This window comes from Talpa europaea (genome assembly GCF_964194135.1).
Source record: "Talpa europaea genome assembly, chromosome: X".
NCBI classification, from domain to species: Eukaryota; Metazoa; Chordata; class Mammalia; order Eulipotyphla; family Talpidae; genus Talpa; species Talpa europaea.
Genome location: NC_140081.1, coordinates 8,117,106 through 8,133,498, shown reverse-complemented (window position 1 = coordinate 8,133,498; position 16,393 = coordinate 8,117,106). Strand labels below are relative to the sequence as shown.

The 16,393-nt window shown below is 45.8% G+C and overlaps 1 protein-coding gene across 4 annotated transcripts in view; it reads right to left on the bottom strand.

Moving 5' to 3' along the window:
• Positions 1–16,393, bottom strand: part of NHS (NHS actin remodeling regulator) — a gene marked incomplete at both ends in the record, with an annotated part of 287,399 nt that overhangs the window by 2,541 nt on the left and 268,465 nt on the right. For 2 of the 4 annotated variants that reach the window (XM_084259301.1, XM_084259303.1), the window contains 4 exons: positions 437–3,418; positions 4,221–4,352; positions 6,992–7,184; positions 9,175–9,237. In XM_084259301.1, the coding sequence (XP_084115427.1) occupies positions 437–3,418; positions 4,221–4,352; positions 6,992–7,184; positions 9,175–9,237 (3,370 nt within the window). The remainder of the gene's footprint in view (positions 1–436; positions 3,419–4,220; positions 4,353–6,991; positions 7,185–9,174; positions 9,238–16,393) is intronic. The other 2 variants (XM_084259302.1, XM_084259304.1) reach the window with 1 other exon arrangement.

Sequence of the window (16,393 nt, the reverse complement as noted above, 5' to 3'; positions counted from 1 at the left end):
ACTCAGGAGACAAAGAAATGACAATTACCTTACTGCCATTTTTATTCATTCATTCATTCTTTCATTCATTCATTAGGGAAGTTACACTGGTTTACAACACTGATTCAGGGGAATAGGTTCACATCCCCTCAGATGTATGTCACGCCAACACAGCTACCACCAAAGCACCCATTCACCCGTTGTCCTTTGCCCTAAGCCACTGGGCCCCTCCCCGCCACCCCTCTCCCCCCAGTTGCCATTTATACACTGAGGGTGCTGTCTGTCACAGCGTGGGCCCGCAATACAAAAGTTTGATCTCAACTGTTTTGTAAGTGAGAAGTAGTGGAGGGGAACCAGCTCCCAGGGCTGTATGGGATCTCAGGGAATGTGGGAAAGAAAAACCCCAGGAAGTGCCAGTCACCTTTCTGGCCTGACAGACAAGGTGTCCACAACTGACCTTTCAATGACGCCTCATCCAGGCTTCCAGGGGAGTCCTCTGCTCCGCTGTTCTCAGAGGCACTTTTGGCTGAAATACCTGAAGCAATATTTTCCTGTTCAGAACGTGGGTCAGGGCCTGAATTTGCAGCTGACAGCTCTGCTTCAAGGCTGGTGTTCCCAGGCACTTTGTCATGGTAGCGGCTCACGCCAAAGGGATGCCTAAGTTGACCGCTTATGTCCACAGCTCCAGCTGGCAAGTGCGGCTGAGGTGTGAGCGCATCCCCAGACTCAGGGTGTGCACCGTCCTCCCGACCTGCACCGGGGGCCTGCTGGGCCTGCGCCCGGGCTCCACCCAGACCAGCTCCACATGGCATCAATTTGCCATCCAGATCACCGGGGCGGGCAGCAGAAACCCTCTGAAACCCTTCTGCGGGGAAGTCACAGTTTGCGCTCGGCGTGCTGTCTGGCCCAGGTGCGCTCTCCGCGTGCATTTGGTCTTTTGTGACACTTGAATCTGGAAGGTTGCTACCAGCCAGGGGCACCGCTTCTGGCTCGCAGTGATTGCTCACATCAAAAGCACGGGTTTTTTCTAACTGCAGTTTCTCTGGGCCCATCTCAACGGCGGAGGAGTCCAAAAAGGACAGGATGGTTTCTTCAGTGGAGTACTGACGCGACAGGGATTTCTTGGCCGCGTGCGGCCTGATCTTACCCGGACACAGGGCCGCCATCGGGAGAGCTCGGTCCTCTAAGTAGGGGAGATCCGTACTGTTGCATTCCTTTTGCTTTACTTCTTCGGACTTGCTGATGGACCTAAGGTTCACAGATTTCAGGACTGTCGGGGTAATTGCGAGGGACGGCGGGGGGTGGGACCTCAGCGTTTCTCCCGCGGGGTTCTGCTTATTGTGACTGAAGACATGCAGGGGGTGGCGGTGGTGGAATGGTTTATTCAAGACGTTGTGAAGAGCACTTAGGTCAAGATGGGTTGGAGGTATAATTGGGAGCTCGAGATCCTTGCTCAGGGAGAGAGTCCCATCTTTCAGAGAGGGTTGCTGGAGGGAGGACTTCCTTTCTGGGACTTTTGGTTTTCTTTTGCTGCCTCCAGGAGACAACGGCCCAGAGAAGAAGGCAGTCGGGAACGAGGACGTCGGCGTTTCGGACTGGCTGGAGTAGCCGCTTGACGGCGACGCCAAGCCTGCCAGCTTTTCTGGCGAAGCAAGTTTAAACTCATTGTCCACAGAAGGGAGGGAGGGGGTGGTAGCTCTTGATTCTGACTGGGATGTTTGGGACTCCGAGCTCTCCGGAGACTTGATGCACTCGATAACTGTGGTACCCGTGGCCGTGCTCGAATTCGACAAAGACCTGTAAGGATCATTTGTTTTTAAGTCATTGAGAAGCCAGAGGTCTGCATAGTGAGGGGATTCAGCACCTTCGTCTTTAAACGGTGGAATATCTGAAGCGTCCAGCTGAGGTTCCTTCATCCCGTGTTCGTTCTGGTTCAGCCAAGAAGGTTCCTGCTTGGCGGGAAGATTGGCATTTTCCATTCGAGAGGGCGTGTTGGAGAAATCAAGAGGCAGCTTCATTTCCCTGGAAGTGTGAGGCAGGAGCTGGCTGCTCATTATCTTTGGTTCTTTCTTCTCAGAAATGTCTGCGCTTCCATCGGACTTCCTCAGCGAAGAGCTACGCTTAGGTGGGGTTGGCTTTGCCTTTGGTTTCCTGAAAGAAATGCTTGGTCTCCCCTGCCTCCGGTGGTCTAAGTAGTCCTGCCAGGTACAGTCTGGAAGAGGAGGAGGAACCCCTACCCCCTGGCCATTCTCTGGGCTCAGGGCTGCGTAGTGGCAGACATAACTCTTGCTGCCCTTGAGACCACAGTCAAAGTGCATGGAGGTGTAGTATCCTTCCGTGTCCACCGAAAAGTGAGAGCTAGTGTCCGCTTTGTCTGACGGAGACTTCTCCAGAAAGCTGTCATAAGTGGCCATGCTCGTGAAGCTGGGGCAGCCCAGGCTGTCGGCCTTGGGGCGCTCAGGACTGAAATCCTGGCGGCAGGAGGCATCGTGATGGTGGTGCAGATAATTCCACTCGCTGTCGCTGGTGTTGCTGTTGTTAGCATCGTCCAGCAGGTCGGCCACAGTGGAGGTGAAGGAGTTGGCCCGGTGGCCTCTCGCTTTATCCAAGTGCTCACTGTACTGCTCTGTCACGAAGACGCTGGCATCCTCGTTTGCGTGAGGGGCCGTGTTCAGGGACAACTCCGAGTCACAGTGCGAAGAGCCCGTGAGGGGAGGAGAAGCTGCGGGAGGGATGGTCTCTGAGGTCTGCGACGGGCACGTGGAGCTGCTGCCACTCCAGTTGCCGCTGGATGACTGGTGGTCGTCCTTCTGGTCCATGTGGCTGCTGAGGAGGACGCCAGCCGTGGAGATGCAGTGGATGGGGCTCCCAAAGGTGTCGGAGTTGGAGGAGATGTCGCAGCTGCCAGAGTCAGCAGTCATCCGGGACAGCCGGGACCGCCCTCTCTCACTCAGCTTGTGCTGGGGGCTGTGCAGATGCTGGGAGCAGGCCAGGCCCATGGCGGACTGATGCTCCTGCGCGCTCGGGCTGCTTGGGGCCTCACTGCACTCATTAGAGGTTCTTTCTCGGTCACCCCCGAAAGGCTCCCCCTCTTCATATGCTGAGGGTTTAGCACCGACTTGGGGTTCAGCGTCCCCACCTCTGTTGCCCTCCCGAGGAAGGCTCCGAGATCTCGTGCGGCTGCTCACGGCAGCAGTAAACATGGTGTCGCCTTTGTCTGCCAGTGCGGAAATGTTCCCAGCTGAATGCGAAAGGGAAGCGGCGATGCTTTGACCCCGCTGAGCTCTGATTCTCCTTCTGGACGGGGCAGCAATCAGAATGTCTTCCGTTTGGCACTCGGAGTCCCTGGTCCCAGACCTCCTATTGACAGTGTTGGAAGGGTCTGGATTCGTGTGCACGATCACGTTCCTCTCCCTGGCCACTGGCGATTCATCAGAATCTAGGGCACGTGGAAAGCAGAGTGAGATGTTTTTACATCAGCAGACTACCAGACCTTCTTCGGAAAAAGTCAAAAGGTTTTGGGGGACGCCCTCTCTCTCTCTCTCTCTCTCTCTCTCTCCATGTAATGCGTATGTATGCAAGTGTACAAAGAGATTTCACTCTCTTTACTATCAAATTACTTTGCTCCAATAAGGGATTACTATTTTTTTAACTAATGTACATTTTATATTCTTGACCACTATTCATTATTATCTTGCACTATAAACATAATGATAAAAGTCATAGAATTCATTATAAGAAATAAAACTCTTGTTTTGAAGAGATGCTATAATAACGATAATGATTATGATAATACTAATAACATAAGAAGAGATACCCTAAACACACTGAACAGCAAAAATTTTACAAATGTCACCAAGGGTATCACCTTATCAATATTCAAGGTATAACTGAATATGCTTGAATAAGGAGATTTCAAACAAAGATGTACTTTGCTAAAAGCATCTTTCATTGGCTCTTGTTACTTTTTTATTCATAATGTCCACGTGACTAAAACTTTTAATAATTAGCAAAATATTACACGTCAGCCAGAAGACCCGAATGTAGATGCCTAAATCTGTGACGTCAAACCTTCACAGTCCAGAGCAGAAATTTAAAAAGCAAGACCACCCGCTTTGCTGGACACGACACGAGTACACACCATGTCAAAACCTCTCCGCGTCTCAGTGCTGACCTCTTAAGAAAGCTGGTTAAATCTGCACCCCAACAGAATGTTAACCGTTAGTATTTTTATACCACACCTATTTCTTGTTGGACTCTTCTGGGGATACCCGAGATGGTCTTCCTCCTCCTCAGTTTTCGTCTCCGCTGTAGTACAGATTGTGAATGAACGAGAGAGCAGCGTATACTCGCCTCTCTGTCAAAACCAACTCCTGCAACCCACAAACAGGTCTCATTAGCCTTTAGAAATGGCAAACAAATTTGATTTGCGTGGAACACAGTGATATTTATGACTAAATGTAAAGGAAGAGTTTGGGCTAAGCCTGTGGACAAACATAAGGGAGCCTGTCTTCAGCCCTTATTTAAACCAGGCTGCAGCACTTTACCCTTCGCGTCTCCGGGCAGTTCCCCGCAGCAGCATGCACTGCCAAAAGTAGCCGGTAAAGAAGGAAAAGCAAAAGAAAGAGGAGAGAAAATAACACCAAAGCATTGCCCACAGAAATGGCTCCGTAAGGACTTGCAACCTTCAGTTGCCATTATTTACTGGTCTATTTCTGGGTTTCCCGAAGCTGGTGTCATTGCGTAGTCGCTTCGTAGCCAAGATGTTAACCTGAATTAGTTCAGCTAACACATCCTGACCCATTTCTGCATTAAAAGCCTCTTTGCGAGGGTTCTTTCCCTTCCACCCACTATGCCCAAACCCTAGAGACACACACACACACACACACACACACACACACACACACTTGCTGTGAGGAAACAACAGCCTAAAGATTTTTTTTAATCACCATGTAACTTTGTTTACTTTCTCCTACTGACTAAATTGGATGCTTTTCAGTTTAGTGGTGTCTTCTCATTATAAAATAAAAGTACAAGGCCTTCCTCGCTTCCACACTTCCACGGATCTACCGTCTGTTCCAACTGCTAATAATGCTGGAGTTCCCAGTCTGTGCAAGGTGTGTCTGTTTGCTTTAATAAATACAGGGTGAATCGTCATGTTTGTTAGTTGCTCTCTCCACAGTCACCTTTTTGACACAACATGCTGTCCTATCAAACTAGAGCCTGCGGGCGGAGGGGAGGAACTCAAACGCCAGTCCGGCTCCAGCACACACCGTGGGTTTTTCAGAGTGAGCCATGCACAGAAAGCCTGATACCACAAGTGCTTTGGAGTCGGTTCACCTCATGCTTTATCCAGATTGTTAAACAAGGCGCAGGATGGCATGTCAGGCCTTGGCTCAGCTAAACAATGAAGCAGTTTGAGGTCTGCTTAGCATCCCAGTAACAACAGTCTCTAGAATTCACTTTGAAAAGTCTGTGTGAGATATGATGAATAATTATATTATCGGGAAAACCGTGCCAATGGAATTTTCCATTCTCAGTTCCAACCAAAATTAAAATCCTTCATTCTAATCGCAATAAGCATACAACACATGGCACACAGGCACACGCATTTTGTGTTACATGACTCACAACTTTCTCATTAAAGCTCGTGAATCCACATAGAACCTGCGTGTTCGTTTGAGATTGCCTGCATGAAAGCAGAGGAAAGACCTTCCTCTTTCCCTTTTCCTGAACCGTGAGACCCATAATCAAAAAACCAAATTGGAAAACAAGATTTTACTTACAGTGCCATGAAGAAAGCTGGTGCTGCTAACAATCAGATGTTCCCAGAACTGAAAGTTAGTTTAAGGGGGTGCCAAAATGATCTCCTAATTCATCCCATTTAGATTATGGAGATCAGATAAGTACACGTCCTTAGAATAATTTACCTACAAGTTCAATAGGTCATCAGGAACCTTTACTCCCACCACCAGCCAATCAACTACAGCTCCTTCTTCTTCTTCTTCTTTATTTTTTTTTTTTGTTTTTGTTTTCAGGAAGGAAATAATATCTGTCCCAGATGCAAATGTCCCAACATTTGCTTCCCACTTTAGGCAAGAGAAATCAGAGTGGGGTTCATAATAGCCGTGTCTCCCACGCATCCTGAGCAACATGCAATCTGCCACATGGCGCCAGGGTGCAAATCAGTCATGAGATGGCCTTTTTGAAATTTTTGATATACAAAAATAGTAGTTAAAATAGTAAATAGTAGTTAAAATATAACTATGAGAGATGTTTAAAGAAAGCCCAGTGGATAAATCATTTAACCTCCACCTTTGAACGTTAGACTATTTTTCATTATTTTACTTACCACTAAGAATATCAGATCCAATTAGGGAATTTATAATTGCTACCTATAAACTTCTGAAGAAAAGTCCGACAGACTTTACACGTGACCTAGCCTCTCAACACATAGGCGGAGGAAAGCCGAGTGGGGTCCATCTGTCTGGTTTAGAGTAAACTCAGCCTTCGTGTATGCAACCACATACTGCATCAATGCAGAAGCTTAAATAATCTTTCAATCAAGTCTGCCTTCCTCAAAGAACACATAAAGACAAATTTTATAGTTGACCTACAGGTTCATTACCTGCAGTTTGAGAAACCTGAGGTTTGTTTTCTTCCTGGCAGTGCTACACCTCATCATCCTATGATTAATCACTGCCGCTTTCTCCATTATTTCAGTTAGCTAAGGCCAAATTACTATTTGGTGACTTTTTTAAAAAAAAAAAAAGAAACTGTCCATCATTTACATAACAAGCAGCCTAGCAGCACATATGCAAATTGATGTTCTGATGTTCAAAACCTCACACAAGCAGATTGAACATCCTCTGAATTGTATTCTGATGGAAAAAGGTATGACCTGTTTACAAAACAGAATGAAACTGGGACACCCAGCAACACAGGCTTTGAACATATTTACTACACAGAATATGCTGACCCGACCACCCCTAAGAACAGAACTGAATGGTACCAGTCACGTTGATGGGGATAATGCAAGAAGAAATCACTTGGGCATCTTGCTTCATCTTCTCCTCTGGTGTGGGCAGAGGTAACGCTTTGTTCCAGTTGGTCTGCTTGTCCAGTGTCGAGGGGATATTGTGTACCGGGTTTTTCGGCCTCTGCCCTAACGTGACATCCGTATCTTCGTCCTCGGGGGGATGGGACTGTAAAGGAAGCACATTCAGACTCAGCCATCGAGATCTGAGCATCGCAGTTTAATTAACTGACTCATGTTTAGTTAAGAAAAATGAGGTCAGAAATAAGCTTTTAGGTGAAAGGAGAATTCCTAGAAATAGGAAGCACAACTAATTAAAAGTTATTGCAATAGTTAAGCAACAGAAAAGGGAAAAGGGGGTTAAATAAACATGCTTTTCAGGTCAAATGGAATTAAAAGGAGAGACAGAGAGCCAGAAATCCTCAAACTTAAAAATGAAGAAAAAGGAGCCTTTAACCCAGTGAGAGGCAGAGCTGCTTTCTGGACATCTATCTTGCCACAAATTCCTGCTGAGTCTAGAGAGCTCAGGTTGACTAGGGTCAAGGGGAGATGATGATTTAGATGCCCATGAAAAGATTCAGAAAACCTGGAGTCAGGAGACATTCCAGAACATATCACCTGAAGGGCAAGCCAATCTAACCTGACAGGCAGGATTCAAACACAAGGAGTCACTTTTACTGCAGAACTGCAGGGCTAGCGAATTACATTTTTAAAGCCACAATTTCATCAACACCCAGTGCACATGGAAAAGCCAAATGATGACTAGGAATCTCCCCCCACCAACCACAGAGGAAAATATAAATGCGGTTCTTGGGGCTACAGTGGGGGCGCCACCTAAGAGGGGGGGTCTCTTTTTCAAATTCAGGACAGTAAAACAGTCCTACTTTAATTTTTTCAGCTTCACAATGTGAGGTTTCCCTTCCAACTGTGTAGTTAGAGGCCTTCACTTATATATGACATTTGAAAATTCTCCATTCAAACCTTTAATAGATATTTATATTATCTAACTTTTAGTTCAGTGTTGAGCTCCTAGGCCAGATTATTAAAAAGACTTCATCTCGATCCTGATTTCAGGGTTGGGTCTCTAAAGCAGATGATTAAAAGACCCAGTTTTCCCCATAGACCCTAGTTTTATTTCTTCACACAATTTGGAGAAAGATGGGTGTGAAATAAATATTTTCCTCTTACTCCAGTTCAATTTTAATAACATTCTGTTCTAAAATCAGAATCATTTTAAAGAAATTCTCATCCTCACATTTGGAAGCATTATGCCCTGCTGACTCGGAAGATTTCACATATTGTCAAATGAACTGTGTTCAAGTCCCCTTAAAGAGAAGATTCCAGAGCCTTATTTAAAGTACCAATTTAAAGTAACCCCCAGCATTTGCTTACCTTGTCAGCGGTATCTGCAAAGCCCCCCAACACACCCAACAGAATATGATTCCCCCCTTGGAAAAAAACGTGTTCACTATGAACATTTTAGTAAAACATTGCAACCTTCTCTCTCTTCAGCTTTTGTGCAGTTTCCCAGTGAAGCGAGTAGCTCAAATAAAGTTGGAGCACAAAAGACTTTGTTTCCTAGGTAACTTCCAAAAAGGAAAAAAAAGTTGGTTCATGCAAAAAGAGACAGAAAGAGAGGGAGAGGGAGCAAGAGCTGGAGAGCAACCCCACCACCAGGGCCACATTTTGTAGGCGATCCTTTCCTTGAATAACAATGCAGCTGGACACAAAGCCAGACCAGTGACCTGACTGCAGACCAAGCAGCAGCCAACAGCACTTTTTATTTGGTGGCGACAGGGACAACCGGCCAGAGAATCCTTTTGTCCCGTTCCCTGTTTTGATTTGAGAAGCTGAAGCTTTAGGGTTCTGAGAAATACAGGGCAAGTTGGAATTTCTTTCCTCCGAACTACAAAGTCCAGGAGGGTGTCTCAAGCACAGCCTTCATTGCAACTTGAGGGGGGAAAGCCAGGGGTACGGCTGGCTGTGTAAATGACTTTTACTTCATTCAAGATCGGAAAACACCGCGCTTTAAATGGGTGGAAAAGAAAACCAGTTAGTGAGAAGCATCAGAGTTGGCCATAAAATTAGAAGAGAGAAGAAAGTTAAAGAGTCTGGAGAGAGTGGGGCAGGGCTGTGATGGCACATTTCGGGACCAGTACCTTTCTACTCCATGGGGTCATGTGGCAACACTCAGTGGGGGAGGGCGAACGCGTGCTGTTAAACTATGAACATGAAATGCAGAAAAAAAAAAGAAAAAAGTAAAAACATGCACACAACACATAATATGCCCTGCTTCGACCTGCCAAGGCTGTGGTATTAGAGAATGAATCTATTGCGACAACTCCCCCCTTCCTGCCTCCCCCTCCCTCCCTCCCTGCCTCCCCCCTCCCTCCCTCCCTGCCTCCCCAATGCATCTTTATTTCAGAGCAGTATCAACAGTGGTTGAGAGCACGGACTTTGGAACTAAAGGGTTCAAATTCTGGCTCTGCCAAGTATTTGCTAGAGACCAGGGCAATTTCTCAACCTCTAAGCTCAGCCCAGAGATAGGGGAAATAATAGGATCTAGCCTCCAGGGCTGTTTTGAGGATTAAATGAGTAAATATAGATAACAGACTTAGAAGAATCCTGGAACTTAATAAGCTCTATGCATACTATCGCGGTTGCTACTATTATTACACTTACCTTGTAGTTGTGAAATTGTCTCTGCTAATCTTAACTTTTTTATCTTTTACATCCCATTTGCTAGTTTGCCTTAGAGTGATTTTAGTTTCCTGTGAACTTACTTGAAGTAAGAAAGGAAGGACTTTCTTGAAGGAAGAAAACTTCCTGTGCAAAACTCCCTCCTCTGGACTGCTTGAAATTTGCCTCTTTCACATATTCACAGAGTGTATTTGAAGAGAGGGTCGGCTTCATGGCCACGGGACCTCCATAGTCACAAGGGGCCCGTGCTCAGGACTCTGTGCTTGATTTAATGCTGTCGCTGTCGTGAAATTCTTTTTTTTTTCAATAAGGGGCCCTGCATTTTCATTTTGCACTGGGCCCCACAAATTATGTCGCCAGCCCTACGTGGAATATAATCTGGTAACTAGAATCCCTTGTCTTCTCTACCAAGACAGATACTGAAACTCTTTTAGACCACATCAGCATTGGAATCAAATGGGGCTCTGTTCTAGCACTTTCCACAGCGCATTGCTTTAATGTAATGTGAATGATCCTCGGATGCATCTTTTTTATCTATTCGAGACGAATTCCTAGAGGTCAGGAACCCTATTTAAATTTCCCCTTTTTTTCAGTCTTCTATGGCACTGGCAAAATGCCTCCCCCATTGTTAAATAGCTCAACCAATTTCTTGTGCCCTTGGATGACACCACCACGGCAATGGGACCCTTGGTGCTCAAAGGGTGGTGCATGGGGCCTCAGGAGGAAGCAGACATGGAAAATCTAAAGGTACTTGCATCTTTGTGCAAACAGAAGAAACCACAAGCAACACTCGATTCCAACAGAGGCTCAGTATCAACCTACGCTGGGCCTAGTTATTCTTAAATCTATGATAGACGTGCATGGACGGGGGGGGGGTTCAAGATCTAATTCTTCTCTAAGTTTCTAAGTTTTAACTAACAGAGTTGCTCATTAAATTTTTTTTCAGTTTTTGAAGTAAACTTTCCTGAATTCATATCATGCCCATTCCAGTTTTATTACTAACAACCCTGACAGTGCAGTTTTCTTAGTTATAATTTGGAGGGAACACCTACCCAGCCTGTTCCTGATATTTTTAATTTTATAAATAAGAGGTTGCTCATTAATTTTTAAGCAAAACAAATGCCATCTTTTTAGGCCCATTTAAGTTTTTCTTCTTCATATTCATACAAACACATACATCATTTCATTGGCAACAGACATGGCTGATACTGCATTGAATTAACTCCACCAATGTGAAAATAGCGACCCTCGGTCAGACTGTACAGGTAAAAACCAAAAGCACAATTAACTAGCACGTTGTAAAGAAAGGAAACGAATGCTTCGCAACGCTCCTTGAGGAATAAGAGAAAATTTAATCCAAGAAATCCAGGCTACAATGCAATTAGCTTTGATCTAGGTCTCATTTAAGACAAAGGATTTGGATGGATGTGGACGTCTCACTGAAAGCGACCATTTTGACGGCGGCTAGGTGGCTGGCTCCAGGCACCAACCTGGCTCTCTGGTAAGACATTAAGGCGTGCAAAATAGAAACCTCAGGGCGGCAGGGAAAAGGGAGCCTGGAAACACGACCCACATGGAAAAGGTGCCTCTTTCCAAGAAACCAAAGGTCTTGGTGGTGGTGGCTTGTGGAATATTTTATATAATTACACCGCAGGAAATGGCAGGGTAGAGAACACATCAACGTATGACTATTAATATATTCATTTGGGTAGTCTGAAATCCCCTGTGCTTTTCAGGAGTGAGAGCTGAGGAGTGGTGTTTCTTTCTCCTCTGTTTGGAAACACTTTCCATTCCTCCATTCCGTTAGAGAGACAGTAAGTTAACTCCGGGAAGTGGCTAAGGATGCCCAGAGCGCAGTAAATCAAGGTCTCCATGGGAGGGCGCCACTGAAGGTCCCTTCTCAGACAAGTGGCTCCGACTTTTGGCGGGGGGGGGGGGGGGGGGGGGGGTAGCTAAAGTGCCCTTGAGCTGGGATTTGCAAGGCTGGTGCCCTGTGTTCAGGTCCCCGCAGATGGGTCTGTGGACTGTCTTATAATATTCAAATGGGCCACGAATTAGTAACTGCCTTCGGGTAGTGTTTTAAAGCATCCCCTTTCTGGGGTGTTTGGTCAAAGGAAGCAAAATTGTTGTGATTATTTCTGATTAGATTTTTATATGGCGAATACAATGATCCAGTCATAGAATTTTTTTCCCTCAAATTATCTATGAAATAAACCTGCAAGAGAGCTGCTACCTCAGGATATCTGCATGGCAGAGCATGCTACTCCTGAAAGGTGCAGGTGCAAAAAGTCAGGCAAAGCCGCCTGCCGATCAAGTTTGTGGGAACGAAATGAATACTATTGCTTATTCAGAATAAGACTTGCAAGGGCAGGAACCCCTTCTTGTTCTTAACTGTATTACTACTGCCTCAGTAATGTTCCATGTGCCTGGCAGAAGCAAACAAAAATCCCCGCTAAATCAGTACAACATCCAGCATAAAGTGAAAGGTAACAAAGCAAGGAGGAGAGGAGCCAGTATGAGCCAGAAGTATTCAAAACAACAGATGCTAGAGACAGACTCACAGGCTTCCTGCTTTGAGAGTTTCCGCTCCATGCAGGAACAGCACTCCCCCAGAACAAGTGTATGGGGAACTAGGCCAATCAGTTATTCATTCAAGATCATGTGTGATGAGGGTCAGAATCGGCCTCAGCGGAAACAAATTGTCAGATAAATAATTTCTCCCTCATGAGTAGTTCACTGCAAAATTCTTTCAAATGTTGGAGAAAATGCCAAAAAAAAAAAAACCAAAAAACCAACAAAGAAGAAGAAATTTCTCTTTTCTTTTCCAGGCTCCCCTCTGGCCCTTCTGTCACTGATTCTGAGAGGCACCATTTTGGAATCAGCCACCGCCCATCATGTCCAGCTTGTCCCTAACAAAGATGCTTCTTGGATGATTTTGTCCCATTTCTGGCCTTACTGGCCCCATCAATTATCCCTGAATCTTTTCCAAAGCTTCCCATGAAACAGCTTCAACAAAAGCTACGGTGATACTTAAGACAAGTGTTCAGAACAAGAAATAACAGACATTAGACTGCAGATCAGTCAAAGAAACGTATTTGGTGAATAATGAAAGAATATTTTCCAACCCCCAATCTTTCCCTGGTGTGTGTGTGACAAAAGTTCATTTCTTCACTTTTGTGGCAATGAACAAACATTTCTGCAGAGATCTCAAGATTTCCCCCAACTTTTCTCTTCCTGCCAAAAGAAAAAAAGAATCCTTCCACTCCATATTTTACCTTCTTTTAGGTTTCATTTTATATGCTGATGGGGGCTTATTTTGCTGCAAAACTTTCCAAAAGACATCTGTTAAAATGTTGTGGGTATTCCAGCAGGAAATGTTTTGAAAAATTGGCTTTGGCTTGTGATCTAACCAATACCACATGGCATTTATAGCAGTCGACTTTCAGAGCTGATTTATTACTATCATCCTGTCTAAAACATGAGAAATCCTCACTGGAGAATGGATGGCTTGGTATATTCAAATACAGGCATTAAAACTTAGAGGAAAGACGTCCATTGCAAGCCACACCCGGTTCCCCGTGATCTGGAATATTACTCTCATTCCACCACGGTACTTACTTGTCCTTAGACCCAGTCCCTGCATTTCTGCTCCTATTATAGCCTGTCTGTGAGATGGAAGGGACCTTGTCTGCCTCACATTTTTCTTTGCTGGAGAGTATGCATGTGTTATACATAAATATGAGGTGCGATGATCCTTCTGGAAGGCTTAAAGGAGTCTGGCAATGCCTCCTTCACATATCACTCTTGCTGCTACAATTCCATAGCACTTTTATTTCCTCAAGACTGTCCCAAAGTCTCCCACTGGCTGGCACTGTGTGTTTATTTTCCAAATATGTCTTATAACATTATCTTAAACTCATCCTGCACTTCCTGTTTCTTCTATCTTAGCTTCAGCCCTTACCAATGTAAACAACCATGGGAAAGGAACAAGATGATAAAGGAAGTAAGAGTTTTTGGCACATCCCATTCTGTCTGTGACCTAAGCCTTTCTTCCCATTTCGGGTTTAGCCTTTGTCACCACTGTCTTGGGGTAGCCAGGGCTTCATGCCTCCCCAAAGGCTCTGAATGCAGCACCCGGATGGCCCAAGCTCTTCACACTGCACTCCCAGCCACCAGGGAGGCCAGGAAAAAAAAAACAAAACACAGATGCACTCACATTAGCACGCGGAGAACTCCTAGTGTACACCCAGAGCAATATACCTCTGAAGGAGAATTCTGGAAGATAGTTGTAAGCTAGAAGAGAGGAACAGGTGCCTCCTGGGTTCATCTGCTAACCACTTTATACATTAATATCTATTGGAAACACCATAGTGCTTAAGTATTTAGGGCTGAGAAAAACAGCCTTATCATTGATGAGTCTGCTTTTCCAAATCGTGCCTTTACTCCTCTTCCCTGGCAGATGGTGCCACCACCACTTCCTCAAAAGAGAGCATACCAAAGACCCCTGGGCATGTGCAACGGCACTTAATGGAATTTCCTAGTGAAAATTCAAATGGAAACCACAATGACATATTACTACATACTAGCAGGGCTAAAATTTAAAAGATTAATATCACCAAGAATGGGCACAGATGTGGAGCAACTAGAACTCTCATCAGTTGCTTTGGAAACTGCAGTATCCAATAAACTTAACTGTGTGTCGACCCTTTAATTACCTCTCAGGTTCACAGGGCTTAAGAAAAGTATGCCCACAAAAAGTTCTGCACAAAAATATTGATAGCAGTTTTATTTATAAAAGCCAAAAAAAATGCCCACAACCCACTACAAGGAACAATGCAAATATATACCAACAGCAGACTGGATCAGCACGTTATGAAACACTGTAGTCATGCAATGGAATACCATGCAGCAATAAAGAAAACCCACGCTATGAATACATGCCGCCTTGACCCCAGAAAAGCATGTGGGGTGAAAGAAGCCAGATGCCAAAGAGCACACGCTCCTGCTCCTTCATGTCTCAGTCCCTCCTGCTGATAGACTGAGAGATGTCCTGGGGTGAGTCCTGTCCCTGGGGAGCAGAGCTTGTTGGGCAGGGGCGATGGAGCAACTTGCACCCCGAGAGAGAAAGGGAGGGTGTCCGGCAAAGAATCTCCTTTTAAAGATCTCAGCTAGGACCGGATGAAAATTCTTAGGATGATGGAATGCAAGATGGTTTTATGTATTTTGAAATTCAAGAACACTCTGTTTAATCGTATCCTATTAATGAAGCCGTTGAAATGTGCGGTGCACAACAAAATTCCCTTCTGAGGTGTGTGTGCAAAGCAGTCCCCACATGAATGGACAAGAGGGAGGGAGGACACTTCCTACTGCTGCTCTAGACGGTCAGGAAGAAGACAAAGCAAGGCCCACCGGGCTTGAGCGCTGTGATGTCGGTGCCAGCGAGAATCTCATTCATCCCATCACCAGCTTTGCCAATGAGCCGGGCCACTGCCAAGGACCACTCAGCTCTCAGTCCTCAGAGGTTGCTAGCACCAAATCAATGGCATGAATGGGCTTTGAAGCGCTGGGAAGAAGTCGGCTTTGAACTACTGTGGAGAGCACAAATACTCTCATCCAAGTCCAAGGAGCTGGCTGGGGGAGTCAGAGCAGCCCCCAGTTGGGTGAATGCCTCCCTCCCCAGCACCATCCTGCCTTGTCCTGGGCTGGGGACTCAGAGGCACTAGGTGCACGTCATTCTCACCCCAAGTGACGCTCCTCACTCATAACTCAGGCCAGATGTGGCAAAAACTATGTAACATCATACTTGACCTTCCCACAGCAAATTTAAAAGGAGAAAAAGACCTCTGTACACATAGGCCATGCAGCCTGCCTCTCCTTTGTTCCCTTTTTTTGTTTTGGACTCTTCATTTTGGGGACAGCTCTGTGAATGTTCTCGCATGCGCAGACTCCAACCCTACCACAATCAAGGTTCAGAACATTTCCATCACCCCCAAAGTTCCTCACGCTGCCCCCCAGGCCTGGGCCCTGGAAACCACACATCTGTTCTCCAACTCTATCATTTTGTCTTTCTGAAAATGTCCTATAAAGGGAACCATCTCTTTGGGGATGGGCTTCTTTCATTGAGCAGAGTGCCTTTGCCACCCAGGCTGCGTGTGTGGGTAATTCGCTCCCCTTGGCTGTGACCAGCATTCCACTGTCTGCTTACACCCTGCACACTGAAAGTGTCTCAGGCATGCAAGAGAACAGCATTATGAGGCTATTCTGTGGTGATGTGTACAGACTAGTGGTTTTCTTGACTGTCCCAGTCAGGCGAGGAGTTAAATAAGAAAGAATTCAAAACTAAAATAGGCAGCAAGGAATTTTTACTTTTTATTTCTCACCATATTTCAACTAAGCTGGGCTCACTGGCTCATGTGTTCATTAGCTATTATGCTACTGCCTCCCGGCGCCAAACCTATTCAGCACCAAACCTACCCTGTGATGCTGGGACGCTGTCGACCTGTCTTCTTCACTGGGCGCTCCCTGGCAGGCTCTGTCCTAGAGGGCTAGCTGCTTTCCACAGCCCAGTCTCTGCATCACCTCACTTCCCCTTTTGCCTTGTTGGTCTCACCCTAACTTCCATATATTGATTTCTATCTGCTGAAGTAACTGCTATGGTCTCGGTTTTCCTGTCTGGAG